The sequence below is a fragment of the Phoxinus phoxinus genome (genome assembly GCF_949152265.1).
Source record: "Phoxinus phoxinus genome assembly, chromosome: 25".
Classification (NCBI taxonomy): Eukaryota; Metazoa; Chordata; class Actinopteri; order Cypriniformes; family Leuciscidae; genus Phoxinus; species Phoxinus phoxinus.
The window spans coordinates 15,359,343-15,377,555 of NC_136900.1; the positions used below are offsets into that span (position 1 = coordinate 15,359,343).

The window sequence follows — 18,213 nt, forward strand, 5'->3', positions numbered from 1 at the left end:
CTGAAGTGTCCATACGATGGACACTTTACTATCCATGAGGCCACAGGAGACAATTTATGAATGGCAGTGAAGTAACTGGCACTAGTAGGTCACAAGATAATGACAACATGGCGAAAGTAGTACAGTAGCTACGTCCAGATTACATTCATACTACACGCATTCATACATACTTTTTAGCGGTCGAGAAGTAGTTACTTATTCAAAATAAGTACCTAAGAGAGTATGTGATTTCGGACGCCTATGAGGGTTCCTTGTCCAAACACTCCCCCTGACTGTGATTGGTCGGAGAGACAGGTAGTTTAAAAAGCCTTTGCAACACCTTATTTGTTACTGTATAAATTACATATGCAATGCTATGTAAGCCTATTTGAAGGCCTAGTCTTATATCTACTCATGCTTAGGATGCAAATCTATCAGGAATCAGATTCGAAGTTTCCTGACAAATTCATGAATGTGTTGTTGTGTATGTTGTTCTAAACAGCAGGGAGCTGGTAGGGCTAAAACCCTAAAAAAAGATGAGAGTGAATTATGGAAGTGTGTCAGAGGGTTGGCTTAGTTGTGGAGACTGTTTGGGGACCATGCATGCCCTCATTTGGTGGTAAAAGGGATGTTTGGGTCTGTCTGATGTTTCCGAACAGATGTACCATTTCACGCTTATTATTCATTTGTGTATAAAAGTTCAACTGTAGAGATAAACACATTAATTTCTAGTCATTTACCTGTTGAATTTTGGGGATACTTATTGTTGTTTTATGTGCAGTCTTTTGTGTAAATAACCATTAGCATTAGTTGCAACTCGATCCCTAGCAGAGATGTTATAAGCCCCAAAAAATATTAATATCAGACACACACATTAGAAAGCTTTTATGGACTTGAGACAGGGACATGAAGTCACTGAAGATGGGATGTTGTTAAACTCATTCAGCACGGGAAGAGACACTGTTCCACTAATGGAGCTTTTGATGATGGGGTTTTGTCTCGCTGTGCTATAGGTTAGAGTTCGCCAGCCACTAAAAACAATGTTATTAATGGAAGTAGGACTACTTTGGGACAAGGTGTGTTGACATAGTTTTAAAATGTTTTTAATTTCTTCTTGTAAATAGAAAAATGGGGTAAATAATAAATATAGCTCTTTTTCTATAGAAGTTTTTGTTGTTGTTTTGGATTTTCTCTTCATGTAGCCTATATGCAGTGTGCTTTACTTTTGTAAAGCAAGTCCTTGGATTTGCAGAGTTGTGATTGAATTAGGCCACAAAAGTTTCCACATCAAATGTTTCTACATCATTTGAGCCTGTCGCTTCCTTTTGCAATGTTTTCTTTGACAACAAGCCCCCTCGTGACAAGCAAACCTCATTTTTGACAATTGCCCGAGCTACTACATTGTCATTTCTGATTAAATGAGGCGACAGAAAAAAGCTAATGAATGAGGCAAACATAAAGAATATATGATCTGATACCCTAGTTAATGCAGAAGGCTTGTTTTGTGATTTATATTTAAGATGAGGCATCATTTTGAATGATGCCATTATATAACAGCCTAAATAATTGACTAGCAGAATTTGGGCCAGTGGTGTCAGAAGCACAAAAACATCTAAAGGGAGTTATCCAAGTTAAAATGCTGAATTTCGGATAATCACTGATAAAAGATGTTGGAAACGGATATATTTTTAAATATGTAAACAAACTACCATTGTCTTAGCAAACAAAATCAACAATGGACACTTGTGAATCCTGTTCCCAGAGTTCACATTGTTGTTTTGGTATTAAGGCGCCATCTGATGGACAAACAGAATCACCACAGTTTCTCTGGGAGTCGCGGATGTTATAAGAAAGTTATGATAGGCTATTAGCAATGATGTTATGCTAAATAGTGTTTTAGTACGGTTAAAATAATTGTAGTAATTTTAGGTCGTACTAACAGAAATCTATATTTTTTATGAAGCGCAGGGCTCAAACAACTTCTTCCAGGAATAAAGTAATTTTCTTCCCCTGATGTCACTTATTTGGTAGGAAAGTGTCTGTTTGTGGGCCAAAAATGAGGATTGCGTCGGCCAGCCAGACTGAAGCTCCTGAAGGTGTCCTGATGTGTTTCCTGCTCTCAAATGACCAACTTGAACTCTTAAAAGGCTAATCGAAACTGTCGGGGATGAGGCAAATATGGTGTATATTATACTGTAAATATGCAGTCATTTGAATCGTATTATCTGCTGCAGATTTGATTTATCGAGTGAAAGCGTGTCGGGACATCTGGAGTTTATTAATACTAAAAACAGAGCTTGTGAAGACCTGCCTTCTCAGCATCTTCCTTCGAATACAGTTCCAGAATTTGAATAACAAACATCCAGTTGCTTCTGGAACTCCGCCTGGCTCCATTTTAGCAGACTGACATTAGATAAGAAAGGGAGTTTTCTTGGTTTTATTATATGACACAAACTAAACAAGAGGGAAAGACATCAGAGGTGAAATATACATCATGCTTTTGTCATTGATAACTATACTTCTTTTGCTTGGAACTGCACAAACTCAAAGGACAACTCCTGATTTTATGATGGAATATTTTCAGAGACAACTTCAGCAGCTGGAGGTGAGAAATTTTTCCCCCTAAAATGGCTTATTTGTGGCCAAATAGGTTTGCTTTAATAGTAACCAATACAATATTTTAATGCATTGTACATTAGACACTTTTAGGACAATTAAAGCTTACTATCAGCTATGTGTTCAGATATAACTATTCCCTCTTTTTTTTATATACTGTGATTTTGTTAAAGTATGTGTTCCTGGATCTGGATATGTTGGTTCTAGAGCAACATTTCTACAACATAACTCCAATCTAAAACAATCATAAACTAGTTTTAAAACAGAAGTTTAACTGCACTAATTTGCAGTTCCCATTAGCCTAACTTTTTCCCATTTCTCTACAATGTGACTTAAATTTTGGAATGTTGCTCCAAGACTAACAAGGATGTTGATCCTTGGCCAAGTCATAGGATCAAGGTAGGGGTGGGCGATATGGCAAAAATATCATATCACGATTTTTTTCAGGAAAATCACGATTAACGATTTTATCACGATTCCTTTTCATGTTGGTTTTACTATTTTGCAAGTGACTGAGCATCACAGCCAAACTAATGTCCCTATTTTAAAAACAAAGCCTTAGGTAACAAAATATAAAATAAAAAAGAATGGCAGACATTTAGGCCAAAGTGGCGAAGATAAAAAATATTTGTCATTGTCTTTGTTATTAAAAATTAAGAACAAAGATACACATACACAACTTAATATACAAATTAAATAAGCAGTGCTTTATTTTTTCAGCTACAGGTGTATTTAACAGCATTGAAGAAAGTAATTAAATGAACAAATATGAAGAAAAAAACACAACATAGACTTCACTGTATAAATTGTACATTGATTCTTATTAAAGCTACTATTAAAGTTCTCAGTCAAGAGTGAGTGAGATGCTCTTTGTATTTTGTTGTTTTATTAACAAGCATAGTTCTCCAAAGATTTAAATTCTCTCAAGCCGCTTTAAACCCGAATAAGTCTCCCTCTTCTGTTAAAAGTTATTTGGAGGAATGTGGGTAAACAAACAGTACCCCAGAGACTTCCATAATAGTTTTTTCCTACTATGGTCAATGGGGACCAGCAACTGCCCGGTTAGCCACACTCCTCAAAATATCTTCTTTTGTGTTCAGCACAAGAAAGAAATTAATACAGGTTTGGAACAACATTAGAGAGTGAGTAAATAATGACAGAATTTTTATTTTTGGGTAACTGTCCCTTTAAGGACAAGCGGCAGCATGTTTACTATTAGGGCTACTGTCACTTTAAGATCTGCGCGCAACGAGTCTACACGCATGTGACAAGCAGATTTTTTCTTCATTTTTTCTATTGTTCTTTCACTTTAGACATAACCAACTTTGTTTATTTAAACCTTGTGTGTATTTGACAGTATTCGCGCAATAAGACTCGAAAGATAACTTAGTCCAGTAATCAGGCGCTGTTAGACAGGCTTTAGTGCATGTGCGCGTCGGATGTTTCAGAAAAGCGCTCGTTAGAACAGCGCATCAGCAGCGAATGACATGTTTAACCGGCAAGGCTTTAAAGCACATGCAAATAATTAATTTTTATGAACTACAGTGTCCCGTTCCTCTGCATTTCATGTGGATATACGTCGCGCTGTACAGTATGTTGAGACGGAGGCGCCAGAAATGCAAACTGATAAAATGCACGATCCTACGATATTTCTTCAAAAGCAGATCGTGGACACATTTTAATCGTCCACGATCAAAAATCGTAATATTGCACACCCCTAGATCAAGGTTTAGCTAAATCGCTAACATTTAAATATAGTAAATGTTTTACCAGTTGCCGTTCTATTCATGTTAGTTTTAATTTTGAGTTTTAATATAGTGTGATAATCACATGGTATTTTTTGTGCATTCATCTGAACAGGGACGACTGATCAAATGCGAGCAGGACTTCCAGCACTTCAGTCAAAGGATGTATGAAATGTCCAAGGAGATACACGGGCAAACAAGCAAGTCTAACGTGTTGAAATCAGAGGTCAAAGGTCACCTTGATACCATCGCTTTGCGCATGGATCGAGTGGAGAGAGATGTGGAATACCTGCAGAATAAGATCCCTGACGCCCAGGTTGACATTGAAGACTCGCTGCTCGAGCACCAGATGAAAGAAGCCAAGCTAAAAAAGACATCTGTAATCCCTAAGGGCAAAGGTAAATAAGAAGTTTAGACTATCATTTTGGAAATTAAGCCCTACAAATTAAAATGTTCAGGACTCTTTTTGGTGTTAAGTGTTACAGCATAATGATTAAGAACATTTACCCCCGGTTTCACAAACAAGGATTAAGTCTAATCCCAGACTAAAATGGACGTTTGATCTGTTTTAACTTAGTATCTTAAATGTCACTCAACATGCACACCAATAATGTTTTTTCTAAGGCATGTTTATAAAAGCTACTACAGTACGTCCTAATTGAACTAAGGTCTAATCCTGGCTTAATCTAAGCCCTGTCTGTGAAACCGGGCCTTAGTTACCAATACATTGTGCATTCCTATAAAAAAGATGGAAAGGATGTAATCTACATTACTATGTATAAATATAATACTTATAATTACTTATATTGCTATTATAAAGTCGATTTTTTTTATCTTGATTCTTCCAGACTGCAGTTCAGAGCTTGTGGGTATCAAGTCCCTCAAAATCGTCAAGAAGGCAGGCGACGTCAATGGATCCTGGATGAAGGATCCGACGAAGGGTTCTGCTAAGATTTACTTTTTTAGCGGCACTCGAAACAATACAATATTAGCATATACCTCTCTGAAGACTTTCACCGAAGCAAACTCCACCAAAAAGACGGAAGTTATCCGTCTTCCTTTTCCCTGGCATGGAACCGGCCATGTAGTCAACAACGGCTTTGTGTACTACCACAACGCAGACACCAACAATGAGATCCTGAAGGTCCACCTCAGCAACCGCACAGTGGCTGATCGCTTGCTGCTTCCTGGAGCCGGTCGAATGCCGGCTTATTCCCTCAGCCCTCACACCTTGCTGGATCTCGCCCTAGACGAAATGGGGCTCTGGTCGATCCATGCGGACCCAGACTTCGGCGGCAACTTGGTGATCTCCAAGCTGGACCACAGTAGTCTGGCTGTGGAGCACACTTGGGATACCAATTGCAATAGCCGTGATGCAGAAGCAGCTTTCATAATCTGTGGCACCTTATATGTGGTCTACAACTCCCACTATGGTGGAAGGTCCAGCATCCAATGCTTGTTTGATATCCACGACACCATCTACCCCGAGAGCATCCCTGTACTTTTCTTCCCAAAACGTTACACCAGCCACTCCGGTTTGCATTTCCACCCCAAGGATAAGCATCTGTATGCTTGGGATGATGGTTATCAGACCATCTATAAGTTAGATATCAAGAAGATATAAGATAGGTCAGTTCTACATAAAATCAGAAGGGCAGTTATAAGGTCCTTTTAACCAGCAGTGCTTTATTCTTCTTCCCAATCACATCTGATCTGCTTGTATTTAATGGAAAGCAGTCTGCAGTGCACTTTGTTGTTGTGCCAGACTGTAATTTCCTAAAAAACAAAGGACTCTTTGGCTTCCTCGGTTCAGTCAGAGGACCGCTAGTATCGTATCTGCACTCTTTCTATGATTGATTTGAGACAATAAAAGTTGTTTATAAAAGATGTTTATCCAACAGCAGTACACTAGAAATAAAGAGCATTATACAAAAACAAATGATCGCCAATGAATATGTCTCTCAAAGAAAATATTTTTGTACAGAATTTGTTGCCATTTCAAATTCACAGTATTTCTGAGGTGGACGGGGATCATGCATTGAAATATTAAAACTATAATGTGCACCATAAAAGCACAATTTGTGTATTCATTATTTTTATGACATTTTTGGCAATACATAATCATTGATGATTATTATTTAATAATAAGTAATAATTTAATTAATTTGTTCCACATTCTTGTTGTCACCCTGCAATTGCCATGGTTGTTTTTGACTAATGAACTTTTCCAGCTAAATTTTGTATTACTTGTTTAAATAATTGATGATGATTAATAATTTAATGAAGATTGTTGGGGATTTTCATTGATATGTCAAGTATCAGTATAAACACACGTTACACACCTCTAGTTAATATGCTTAGGCTATTTGTATACACAGTCTTCAAAGTCTATTCACTAAATAAATGTTTATTACAATTTTTCCATGGGCTTTACATCATGATTTTAAAATATTTCCAGGTTTATTTTCATGAGTCAAATACTTTGGTCTCTTTAAATTTTGTTTTTAGCTTGCAAGCGTGTACCTGCGCTGATAACCGTTGGCGCATGGGCACTTGTACACGTTATCTGTATCTGTCGTATTTGTGAATTTGAACGGCCTGAACAATAGATGGCGCTGCTATTCTCCCCACAGATTTCCAGCAGCACCTGAACATGTGGTCATTAGTAACCATAGTAGACTGTGGTTGTAACGGAACATATTTGAAGACAAAGCCGCCACTACAAGTAACGTTATTGAAATGATTATTTTATGAGTTCATTTCATACTGTGACAAAACATTTAAAACCATAGACATTTGTTTTCACCGCTCTTGTGGTTCTTAAAATATTACCTTCTCGCTACCTATACCAATTTAAAATGATTCCACTATACTTTTACCGCATTATTATGACTAAAGTGTTACTTTTAGTTTATTTATTATAATATGGAAATCGTTTGGCGATAAGACCCGCCCCTTACAGCACATGACAGGTGATTGGTCAGATGAAATGTACCTCAAATGGCTTTATTATATTGGAGCAACGCAGTTCGATGATGACAGATGAGCGGGACGCCAGCTGACAACAAGAGGATTTAAAATCGGCCAGGATCGGGAATTACTTACAATACAGGTAAGTTTAATTTTTAAAAAAATCCTGCCAACACCCCTTTCTTAGCTACAGAACAACTTTTTCATCATTTTAAGCAGTTTTAAACAGTCTTTCGCATGTGTAATGTCATAGAAATTATCAAGAAAGTTGCTGTAACGGTTCCTCGTCTTAAATTTCATTTAAATCACGTTGATTGATAATTTCTACCATTGTATTTTTATTATTATTAATGATACATTTGTACATAGCTACTATATGGGATCAGAATTGTCTTGATATTTTGCATAACATGCACAAATGCATTAGCATATAACGTTATCCTAGTGTTTATGTGAAGTTTAATACCGAATGCAAATAAGTAAGGCTAGGCTATATATATATATAATGAATGCATGAAAACTTTAAATGCGAGTGAATATAATTATTTACATTTATATATTAACACTCCAATAAGCTGTAGGCTACTACCATGTAGGCTATATTCTATCATCTAATGCAAATAATTATGTATTTAATGAATACATAAAAACGTCAAATGTGAGTGAATAATTATATAGTAGTTATATAGTAGTATACAACACAAATACGCTATACTATGATGATGACCAAAGAGGAATAATCACTGACCAGAAACTTAAACTCAAACGTGATTGGTCTGTCAAATCCTGAAGGATCTAGGTAGATAACTGGGTCATCCAGTGTAGGATGAACGGTCTCAGATTAGCCATGATCTGAATAAATATTCACAAAACATTCGACACTGAAGCCTATTACAGTTCTTGTCTCTGCCTGTTACCATTCATTATCCACGTTTGTTTTACTGCCAGTTATTATTATAGTGCATAAAGCCTCTTCCTTCAGTACTGACCCCAGTGGGCTCAGTGAGCAGCCACACTCTGTGCTGCAATGGAGATTTCACTTGGTAATGACAGTGGGGTTCAACAAAGCTGTCTGTGAAGATCATGTGCTTAGAGAAAAGGATAAAGGCGTTTTTATTTGTCCACTTCCCCTGGCGTTCTGAAAACAGCACACAATTGTATTGCTCTTTGTTGACACTACCGTATGTTCGCCAAATTAAAGCATTTAGAAATAAAAGAGTTGAATAACTTGTGGATGAACGTTTTAGTTGTTACAGTACAGTGTTTGTTTAAATAACCATGTGATAATGTGTAGTCTTGAAGTAGCTTAACATTCAGAGACTTTTAAGGTTGAATCAAGCCTTTACAGTCTTCATAAACTTTGACTTCTTTCTCCGTCCCGCTCACCTTTCTGTATTCAGACAGAGAAAGAGATTTTGAAATCTAGTGAGATCAGTGAATATCGCTCACAGCTTAGCATCTTAGCAGTTTCTTGCCAGAGCAAATTAAAAGCAAGACATTGATTTCTGATTGATTTATTTGTTGTTGTTGTTGTTGTGGTAGCAAAGTTGAACATGAGTAAATGGTTTATGATAACAGGACAGGTGAAGGAGAGCGTTCATATCGTTGTTTTGAACAGACACATAGCCCTCAGGCTCTTCTACTGTGTGATTACCGTGCCCTTATTTCCATAGAGGTGCACACACACGTCCTGATTGACCAGTTTTACCACAACCGTTTCATTACCAGAACGATAATTTGAAAATTGTAGCGATTCTCTCACTGATATCAAGTTAGTTAGTTCAAGAGGTAGGCCTAGTTCACACAAAAATAAAAAGGCTGTCATTATTTACTCACCCTCATGTCATTTCAAAACCTGATATTTTGAAGAACATTTTGCCGGTATACTCTCAGAAAAATGGTACAAAAAGCGGTCACTGGAATGGTACACTTTGACTCTAATATCATGTACCATTTAGCTACTAAAATGTACACGTTTGGTACCAATAAGAACCTTTGGGGTACTAATACGCACTCCTCCGGTACAAAGCTGTAGCTTACCTTTTGAAAGGGTACCGCCCCAGTGACAGCTTTATACTGTTAGTTAATGGTGACCAAAACAACTCAATAATGATGACTGACAACTAAATGAAATAAAATAAAACTAACTGTTTACTGAAGTTTTGTGCAGTATTGTGCAGGGATTCAATAATTTCTTCAGCGCACACTTTGAAATAGTCCAAAAACTTAGGCAGCTGACTTGTTGCCTCGCTGCCTTATCCTGCAGGCCATGACTTTGCAGGCAGCGTTTGCGCACGAAGGCACCTCATGAAATTGATTTGGGACAAACTTCTAAGGCAGCGTAGCGGTTTAATGATCTACAGCAAAATAGAATGAGGTTTGGTGATAACTAAGTGAATATTTAATGACTTCAATATAGTAATTTCTCGCTATAATGACATAAAAAGTCGGAAACGTTGGTCAAAAACGTACATTTAAACGCAAACTGACCACCAACCGCAACTTTCAGACGGCAGCTTTATTTTTAGTGCAATTGTCACAGAATGGAAAGCACAGGATTGTGGGATAATCAAAGGCGGTGAAGGATACACCTATGCAGCCTTCAAAAATCGATCAGATCTTAGGAGACAGGAAGTGAAGCTAATGTTGGATTCGGATGTGCCTTGATGCCTTCCTACCTTGGAATGCAGCCATTGGATCATTCACTCAGTTCTCTTCCTCACAGGGCTTTCTCTAAACTAAAGCATTATGGGAAAATGTATTCTTATAAGAATGAAAATGAAAAGAATGAGAAGCTGAACAGCATTATCAAGGCAGTTTAAACCGTTTCTATTATTATTATTATTCAAAACTATTAAACATTCATAACTAGTATTTTATTCAGAACAACCCCAATTCATTTGTATTGTATGGACATTTCTAAAAATATCTTCTTTTGTATTCCACAGAATAAAGAAAGTCATACAAGTTGGGAACAACATGAGGGTGAATAATAAATAATTGCATATTTTTAATATTTAAGTACTTTCCCACTCAGCGCAATGCGACCTTTAGTGTGCTTTCGAAGGCTTGTAAAGTTAAATGCAGTTTAATGAGCATCTAAAAGGGTCCATCACTCACGTCAGCTGCCACACTTGGAGCTCTTTACATGAATTCTTTTCTCACTCTTTGATTTAGAGACCATCCACTAGGTTTAGGAATCGAGATCCAATTCCCAGTTTGCATGTTGCACTGAATACTGTAACCTAGCGGAGGAAACTAACTTGACCGTCTCTATACAGTTGGCATCTGACTTTCTGTGAACCCCGCACTGAGGTAGACAGCTGTGGAGATCCCATGCAATATGCATTGGGCAGTATTGATGTCAGGGACCTGTAGGACAGTCAGAGCCGTGACGTTTTGCCCCATGAGCAGGGTTTTCCTGTGCCGAGCGGCTCACTGACATTTTCACGGGCCTTGGCACCACAGTCGAATGCACCTGCTCGGGGCTGACATTTCTCTTGTTACTGTGGAGGAGTGCAGCATTCACCCCAGCTGCCAGAACGCATCCGCTCCGGTGAGTACAGCTCAGGATCGTCCAGGGTCTGAGCCCGAATCGAACTCGCAACCGCCTACACCGAGTCATGAATCATTCCGCGTACAGCGGTGCGAGTGTGCAACATCCGAGCTGTTTTGATCTCTTGGACATTCTGACGTTAATACGTGTGGAAGTGTTATGCGAAACGTCTTTATTAATGCGACGAAGCTTCCTCTCTGTCTTCCGCTTGTTGATCACGCTACTCCGCCTGTGGTGTGTAGTCATAAGGCTCTGCAACTCTATCCCCTTGTTATTCGAACCAGGTTTGTTGTGGATGACTTAACGTGTTTGAAAAGTAACCTGTATTGAGAAGGTAGCTTGTGGCAGAGCATAAACCTGCTTGTAAAATCACACAACGTCCAGATCCCACCGCAATGAGGCCTTGTGTCACATTGTGAACTACGCTTCAGGTCACCTTTCTAACATTATAGTGCGTTGTGCCCACTCGATATGTCACTCCGTCAGCTGCTTGCTGAACAGACACACACACACATCGGGATGGTTTAATGCAGAGTGCTGAGTGGGGACGGTTAAGCTGTTTGAGGACTGCTGTCTTTGATGTTCTCATATTAAGCTGTGTTGACGTGCTGGGTTTATTGGTCTGACACCTAATGCTGATGCCACTTCCTCTCCCTGCAGTATTTCTGCCCAAGGCTGCTTACAGTGTGTCATTTTTTTGGTTTTACTGTACATAGTGGGGATTGCTAACAACATGCATGGAAAATACGTATATGGAGGGGCTTACAGGCAAATGAATAACAATTAAAAATTATAATTAACATGGTTTTAGGTTTCTAATAATACCATAGTTGGCACAGTGGATTTATGAATATAATATTTAATAGTATATTTATACTACTGTTCAAAAGATTGGGGTCTGTAAGATTTAATGTTTTTGAAACAAGTCTTTTCACCAGTGCATTTATTTGATCAAAAATACAGAAAAATAATAATATTGTGAAATATTGCATAATTTCTCCAGTCTTCAGTGTCACATGATCATTCAGAAATCATTCTTATACGCTGATTTGCTGCTCAAGAAACATTTATAATATTATTATGAATGTTGAATCAATGTTGAAAACAAGTGTTAATTAATATTTTTGTGGAATTTCTTTTTTATATATATGAATGCAACAGATGGAAATCTTTTGTAACATTATAAATGTCTTTACTGTCACTTTTGATCAATTTAATAAATCCTTACTGAATAAAAACATTAATTAAATTATTATTTTTTTTAATGTTACTGACCCCAAAACCTTTAAACAGTAGTGTTAATTTATGGGAACTTTTTTCAAAGAAAACATTTTACATAAAAGTAAATTTAATATGTATATCATTTTTATCTAATATTTCATATTAGTATGTTATTTATATTATAATACAATATTTTACATCAATTGTATATATTTTAATATTTAAAAAATGTATGGGAACTGTTTTCAAAAGAGTAAAATTCACAAATTTAAGTCTTTCCTCAAACTATTGCTATAACAAGTTATTTAAAAATAAATAATATAACAAATTTAGAGTTTAAGTTCCTGAAGTGATAGATAGAAGTTTGTCTGATTTACTAATCAGGTTTAAAGACCATTCATACCAAGAATAATAACTATAATGACTAGTGTCCAGTGGACGATATCATTCTGTTTATTCTAAGAGCGCACTGCAGTTTTGTCATCTGTCGCTTTAAAACCTCAAGCTCTTTAAAACAGGATGAATTCTGATTGGCTCTATAAAAATGATCAAAATGATTTTATCGTTCTTAAGCTGGAAAAAATCATTCTGAAAGTGATTCCAACGATACCGTTATCGTCCACTGGTGTGGACACTAATATAGTTATCGTTATAGTTATTATTCTTGGTGTGAATGGGCTTTAAACCTGATCTTAGTAAATCAGTAAACCGCTATTCTTTTATATTTAGAATAGATAAATTTTTAGTTTACCATTTAGTATAAACTATATCGTTATCGTTCTTGGTGTGAACAGGCTTTTACTAATGTTTACTCAGACTCATTTGTTCATCTGCTCCAAAGTCCAAACATGTTCATGGTCACAATTTTCCTGTATTTTAGTAAAAGACACCCTTGGATGAGCCTGTTTATCATTAACTGTAATGTAGCTCAAAAATACAGGGACTTCCCGCAGTAGTTTCTGTTTGCCTCTCTAAACATCCTGGAGTAAATTAAGGAGAACGGTTATTCTAACACCACAGTTTGCTTTTTGCCACCAAACGCTGGGCTCACAGTCTCGGGCAGTTTTTGAATCACATGATAGATAGCAGTAGCTTGTTAAAACCAAAGAATTAGTTTGCTTGTTTGGTTTCACAATATTTCAAAGGGTTTTGGATCCAAAAGATCTATAGATTATTGAGTGTCTGCTTGTGGGTGATATCTAGAACAAACACTTAAGTATTGTCCAAACTTGTCACATGTCAAAGAAAGTAAACAATATGTGTCTCACGGGGTGAATCTCTCGAAAACATGTCCAGGTCTCATTTCACCCCAAATCAAAAATATATTTTATTTATATTTTGCATGAATAAACCAAATATTACTTAAGTTTTTTTTTTTTCTGCCATTTGGCATTGTTTTCATACCAAAAAAAAGTGCATATACAGTGTTGGGTGTAATGCATTACTAAGTAATTAATTACTGTAATTTAATTACTTTTCCATTGAAAAAGTAAAGTAAGGGATTACTCTAAATTCTTCTGTAATTTAATTATAGTACTTACATTAAATGCTGAATAAACTATAGTACAATTTTATTAAAAGCAATAGTAGATTTAACATTAAAATAATAAAATGTATATATGTTTTTAATGTTACCTTCTCCCTTTAAATACTTTGGTCAGTTCAAGAATAATTTATGCACTTTTATTTTATTTATTTGAAAGAGCAGTTTCATACCCTTGTATTGTTCAACTGGTCGTGGTTGATATGGGATTTAGAAAGTAATTATTAATAATGCAATATGTTGTAGAGAGAGTAATTAGTACAGTAATCTAATTATACGGTTGAAGATGTTAGTAGCTAGTAATTAATAAATTTTAAGAGTAACTTACTTTACACTGTACACACGCACTGTAATGATGGTTGAAACAAAAATTTTATATTTTCCGAAGAAAATGTAGGTTGTGCTTAGAGTCGTGAAAAGGTCACCTCTACAAGGCAGATTACTATGGGATTCAGGGTAAAGAACTCTTGTCCCTCCTTCAATGTAAGTCTTGATATTATAAATGAGTAAAGTGAGGGATACTGTAGTTGGGATCAGGTTGAAATCAGTTTCCCCTCTCAAAGCATCCTCGTGAATTACCTGTGGTTTGGATGGCGTTGCATTCTCTATGAGAAACAGTGTGAACGGAAATATTCAGAATGCAGTTGTCGGGTTTGGGCGGAAAGAGAGATTTTTTTGTAACTCAAGGTCCAGCTGTTTACAGGTTTCGCTGTTTGTGTTGGCTTATCAGGGTTTTGTAAATGAGGATCTAAGCAGCCGAGGACTTGAATACTGTCCGGCGGCATGTGATGTGTGTGTGTGATTCAGTCACTTCGGGCGGCTCGGTCACACTCTTCAGTATCAGGAACACTGAGGGCAGGGGCTTCTATTGGAATGTGTCAACACTGATAGAAGCAACACTGACTTACTGTGAGGGACAGTTCAGAAATTCTATTACTTTTCAGCTAAACAAACGTTTGAAATAGCCTATTTGTTTGAGAAACTTAATAATAAGTTAGATCCATATGCATTTATAGTACTGATTATTTTACTATAAGTAAGGTAAAATAATCAGTCATTTTCCAATTACAAACTCTACACACATTTCCTTGTTGTGTGTGTTTTGTTTTTGTTATATTATGCCAATAATTAATATAATATTACAAAATTGCTTTTAATATTACACTAATTATTAACATAGTATATATATATATATATACACACACACAAATGTTATATTAATTATTGATTGTTATTATATGAATCATATTGAATTAATAATATTACTTATTTAGATAAGAGATAAGAGCGCCTGGTGTTCTGTAGTGGGTCAGGAATAAAAAAAATGGTTGTGATTTCTCATAAATGGCTGGAGAACATTGAGGGATTGGATGTTTGTAAGCACAGAAATGAACAAACCTGCAGATTATTGGATGCGAGACGAGAAAGAGAATGGTAAAACTTGATTTGATAAGCTACAGCGCCACCTTATAATAAGTGAAGAGGGACGAAAAAGCCTCATCAGCATGATCAAATAAGACGTGACTCCTTTTTTAGGGCAGATAGCACATGACAGAAAGCCTACACACCCTTATCTGCTCGAACAACTGGGGTGTGTGCGCAATGCTTGAGGTTGCACTGGATTTTCCATCTATTAATGAACAGCACCAGGCTGCGCTCATCTCTTCTTGTCATTTAACTGAAGGCTTGTATTCACATTCTTATCAGGGCCGTGATTACAGCGCTGTTGTGTGTTTCGGCAGTGAAAGATCCCACCGCCCCGAATAGAGTCAACACTCTCTTGTCGTGTGAGGCTAAATTAAGCTAAACATAATGAACGGCATTGTGGGCCGTGCACCCTTTCAGCACGGTGGCCCTCGACAGTTGCCATTTGTGACCCTTCACCCGACTGGCATGTGTCCCGTCTGCCCACTTACAAGATTACAAGTAGGTTAAATGTTCTGGTCATGATGTGGCCTAACATTTATAAAAATGTAATATCCAGTGCTCGAAGTTGGCCGGCACTTCTATGTTTTAATCTGTGGCGAAACCTCATTTTTTTCTTGCATACCGGCAGTTCTCACATGTTCCTGGTTGTGGATTCCTATTGAAATGACTGTACGAGCAACGGTAAATGTGACCGGACCTTTACTCTGAGACAGAAACGGGCTTCCATAATTTAGAGATGCCTCTTTTGTGTGCGAGGCTAAATATATGGTGTATGAATGTGCGTATTACACATGCCACAAGGCATGACAATAGGGTGAAACTTGACCCTGACAAGCGTAATCATTCTCAAATTTCCCTCCATCACTGAGGTCCCACAGGGAGAAAGTCAACCTGCCTCGGGATACGTCAAAGCAGAGAGTCAGGGGTTAACGCTCGGGAAAATACCAGCTCTTAATATGGAGACCATTTTATATTATAGCTTCAGAAAGCATGCACTCAAACACATACAGCTTTCCAAGTGGCATTTTCTAAAAACAGACTTGTCAGTGTGGAATTTATGTAATGTCAAGTTAGATTGGCATCATTGTACATTACAGTCAGGAAAGCTGCAGTCTTAGACACGCCAAGCTGCTACTTGCATCAGATGAGATTCGTGGTATTGGTTCACACACAAGATTAATGTTTTTACTCCACCCTCAATTTCGAAACGCACTTTCCCAGCAAGTGTAATCGTGACTTTTATTCATAACGTTGCATCATTACATGACACATTTTTGCAGGTCGCTGAGAAGCAAAGCAGCAGATGCAGTAGACGGCTGGCGCCATGGCCTCAGATGCAAGTCACATGTTAGAAGCAGCCTTGGAACAAATGGATGATATTATTGCTGGTAAGACTTTCATTTAGCTTCAAGTCCATTTGAAATCCTCCTGATGAACTCAATTACAGAATAACAAATAGGATATTTTGTAAAAAAAAAAAAAGCCATTATAGCTTCCCACAAAAATGGGTCAGGTAAAGGTAATCTTGCGGTCTGTTCCTGATTGGCTGCTTTTCAGGAAGCGATCAGATAAGGGTCTGCTCCTATACAATGTTTTTTTTCAGCATATCTCTTGATCTATGCATGCTAATTGGATTCCCTCAGCACTACATGCATGAAGCTTTTTGAAAGGATTACATGGTGTTGGATATTTTGAAAGAAAAGTACTTGCCAAACAAAGGTAAAGCTAAATGAAAAGCATTGATAGTTAAATGTACGGCTTAATGATGGCGCTGTCAATTTAATATGTTAATTTAGTTAATTATGCTAAAATGATGCATTAGAAAATTAATTCATTTAATCATGCCCCTGCAAAACAAAGGCTATATAATATATAATATATTCCATCTGCATATATTTTATATATATATATATATATATATATATATAAAACTCAAAACTCGACCAACTAGCATTTCATGCATTTTATTCGTATATATATATATATAAATTAATTAATGTATTGATTTTTTATAAATTTATGTTATGTGTTAATTCTATATGCATATAATTATATTATATATATATATATATATATAGCAATGTGTGTGTGTGTGTGTGTGTGTGTGTGTGTGTGTGTGTGTGTGTGTGTGTGTGTATATATATATACTGTATATATATATATATAATATATACATTTATATATACGTATGAATAAAGATGTGCTATGTGTTCATTATACATGTATTCAAATATTTAAATATATAATTAAGTTATCTAAGTATATAAAAATGTAGAGTATATAAGTATATAATTTTTTATATATATTGATCAGCAGCTCTATAGCATGTACAGTAGATTAAGATACATGTTAAAAAAATATTGTACCCTTATTAAGTGACAAATTGAGTAGCATTGTAGTGTGTGCACCGTTACACCACAACATTTTATAACAAAGCAGAGTAACTGGCAGTCAGTTTCAGGGAAGACTCTTAACAGGGCTGGGTAGGGAGAGGATGTGGGGGCCGTGAAGCCCCTCAAGCAGTCCCAGCAATTGCCAACATGATTTAACTAATAGAGGATAAATGTTTAATGTGGGCAGTCAACAAATGAGGACTGGGGGAGGAATGGAGCGGAGCATGCAGTTTGCTGTCAGTGAGAGAGAGAGAGGTACAATGCAGTGGACTCAGCTAGTCTGGACTGTGACAAAATCTGTGATAAACACTGTTTATTTCAGTTTCATAACATAAGGTCATACTACCATTAACATCTAGGCAAAACAGTGTTGGCTTATTTACTATTAATGTGGGATAAAAAGAGCAACATCGTGATCTAAAGACCAATGGCTCCTATTTTTCCTATTTTTAAACCATTTTTATTGAATTTACAGCTGAAATATCATGAGATATATGTTAGCATTTATGTAAAATTATTCACACCATGATATACATACTGTAAGATATGGATTGCATACCACACATAGTCTATTAGCTGAGTAGTCCTGCATGTCATGAGTTATAATTGTACAAAATGAAGGCTATATGTGCCAAATATTACAGATGCAGGACTTCAAATAGCACAGGCTTATAAATCAATTGCTTATGAATTTAAATCATTCGAACCCATTAATGTTTAGTATTTAAATGTCATACAGTGTGGCTAATACTGGATCTAGAC

At 36.6% G+C, this 18,213-nt stretch overlaps 2 protein-coding genes across 18 annotated transcripts in view; both read left to right on the plus strand.

Annotated features, from left to right (window-relative positions):
* Window positions 1-1,794: 1,794 nt before the first annotated feature.
* Window positions 1,795-6,762, plus strand: olfml1 (olfactomedin-like 1). Its single transcript, XM_079604203.1, has 3 exons — window positions 1,795-2,584; window positions 4,456-4,738; window positions 5,189-6,762. Exons 1-3 carry the CDS (start codon window positions 2,474-2,476, stop codon window positions 5,962-5,964), a joined length of 1,170 nt encoding a protein of 389 aa, XP_079460329.1. The 5' UTR covers window positions 1,795-2,473; the 3' UTR covers window positions 5,965-6,762.
* A 563-nt stretch (window positions 6,763-7,325) lies between these two features.
* ppfibp2b (PPFIA binding protein 2b) overlaps window positions 7,326-18,213 on the plus strand; it is a 48,651-nt gene continuing 37,763 nt past the window's right edge. For all 17 annotated transcript variants that reach the window (XM_079604204.1, XM_079604223.1, XM_079604224.1 and 14 more), the window contains exons 1-2: window positions 7,326-7,452; window positions 16,339-16,446. In XM_079604204.1, coding sequence (XP_079460330.1) covers window positions 16,383-16,446 — 64 coding nt within the window. In that variant the 5' untranslated portion in view covers window positions 7,326-7,452; window positions 16,339-16,382. The remainder of the gene's footprint in view (window positions 7,453-16,338; window positions 16,447-18,213) is intronic.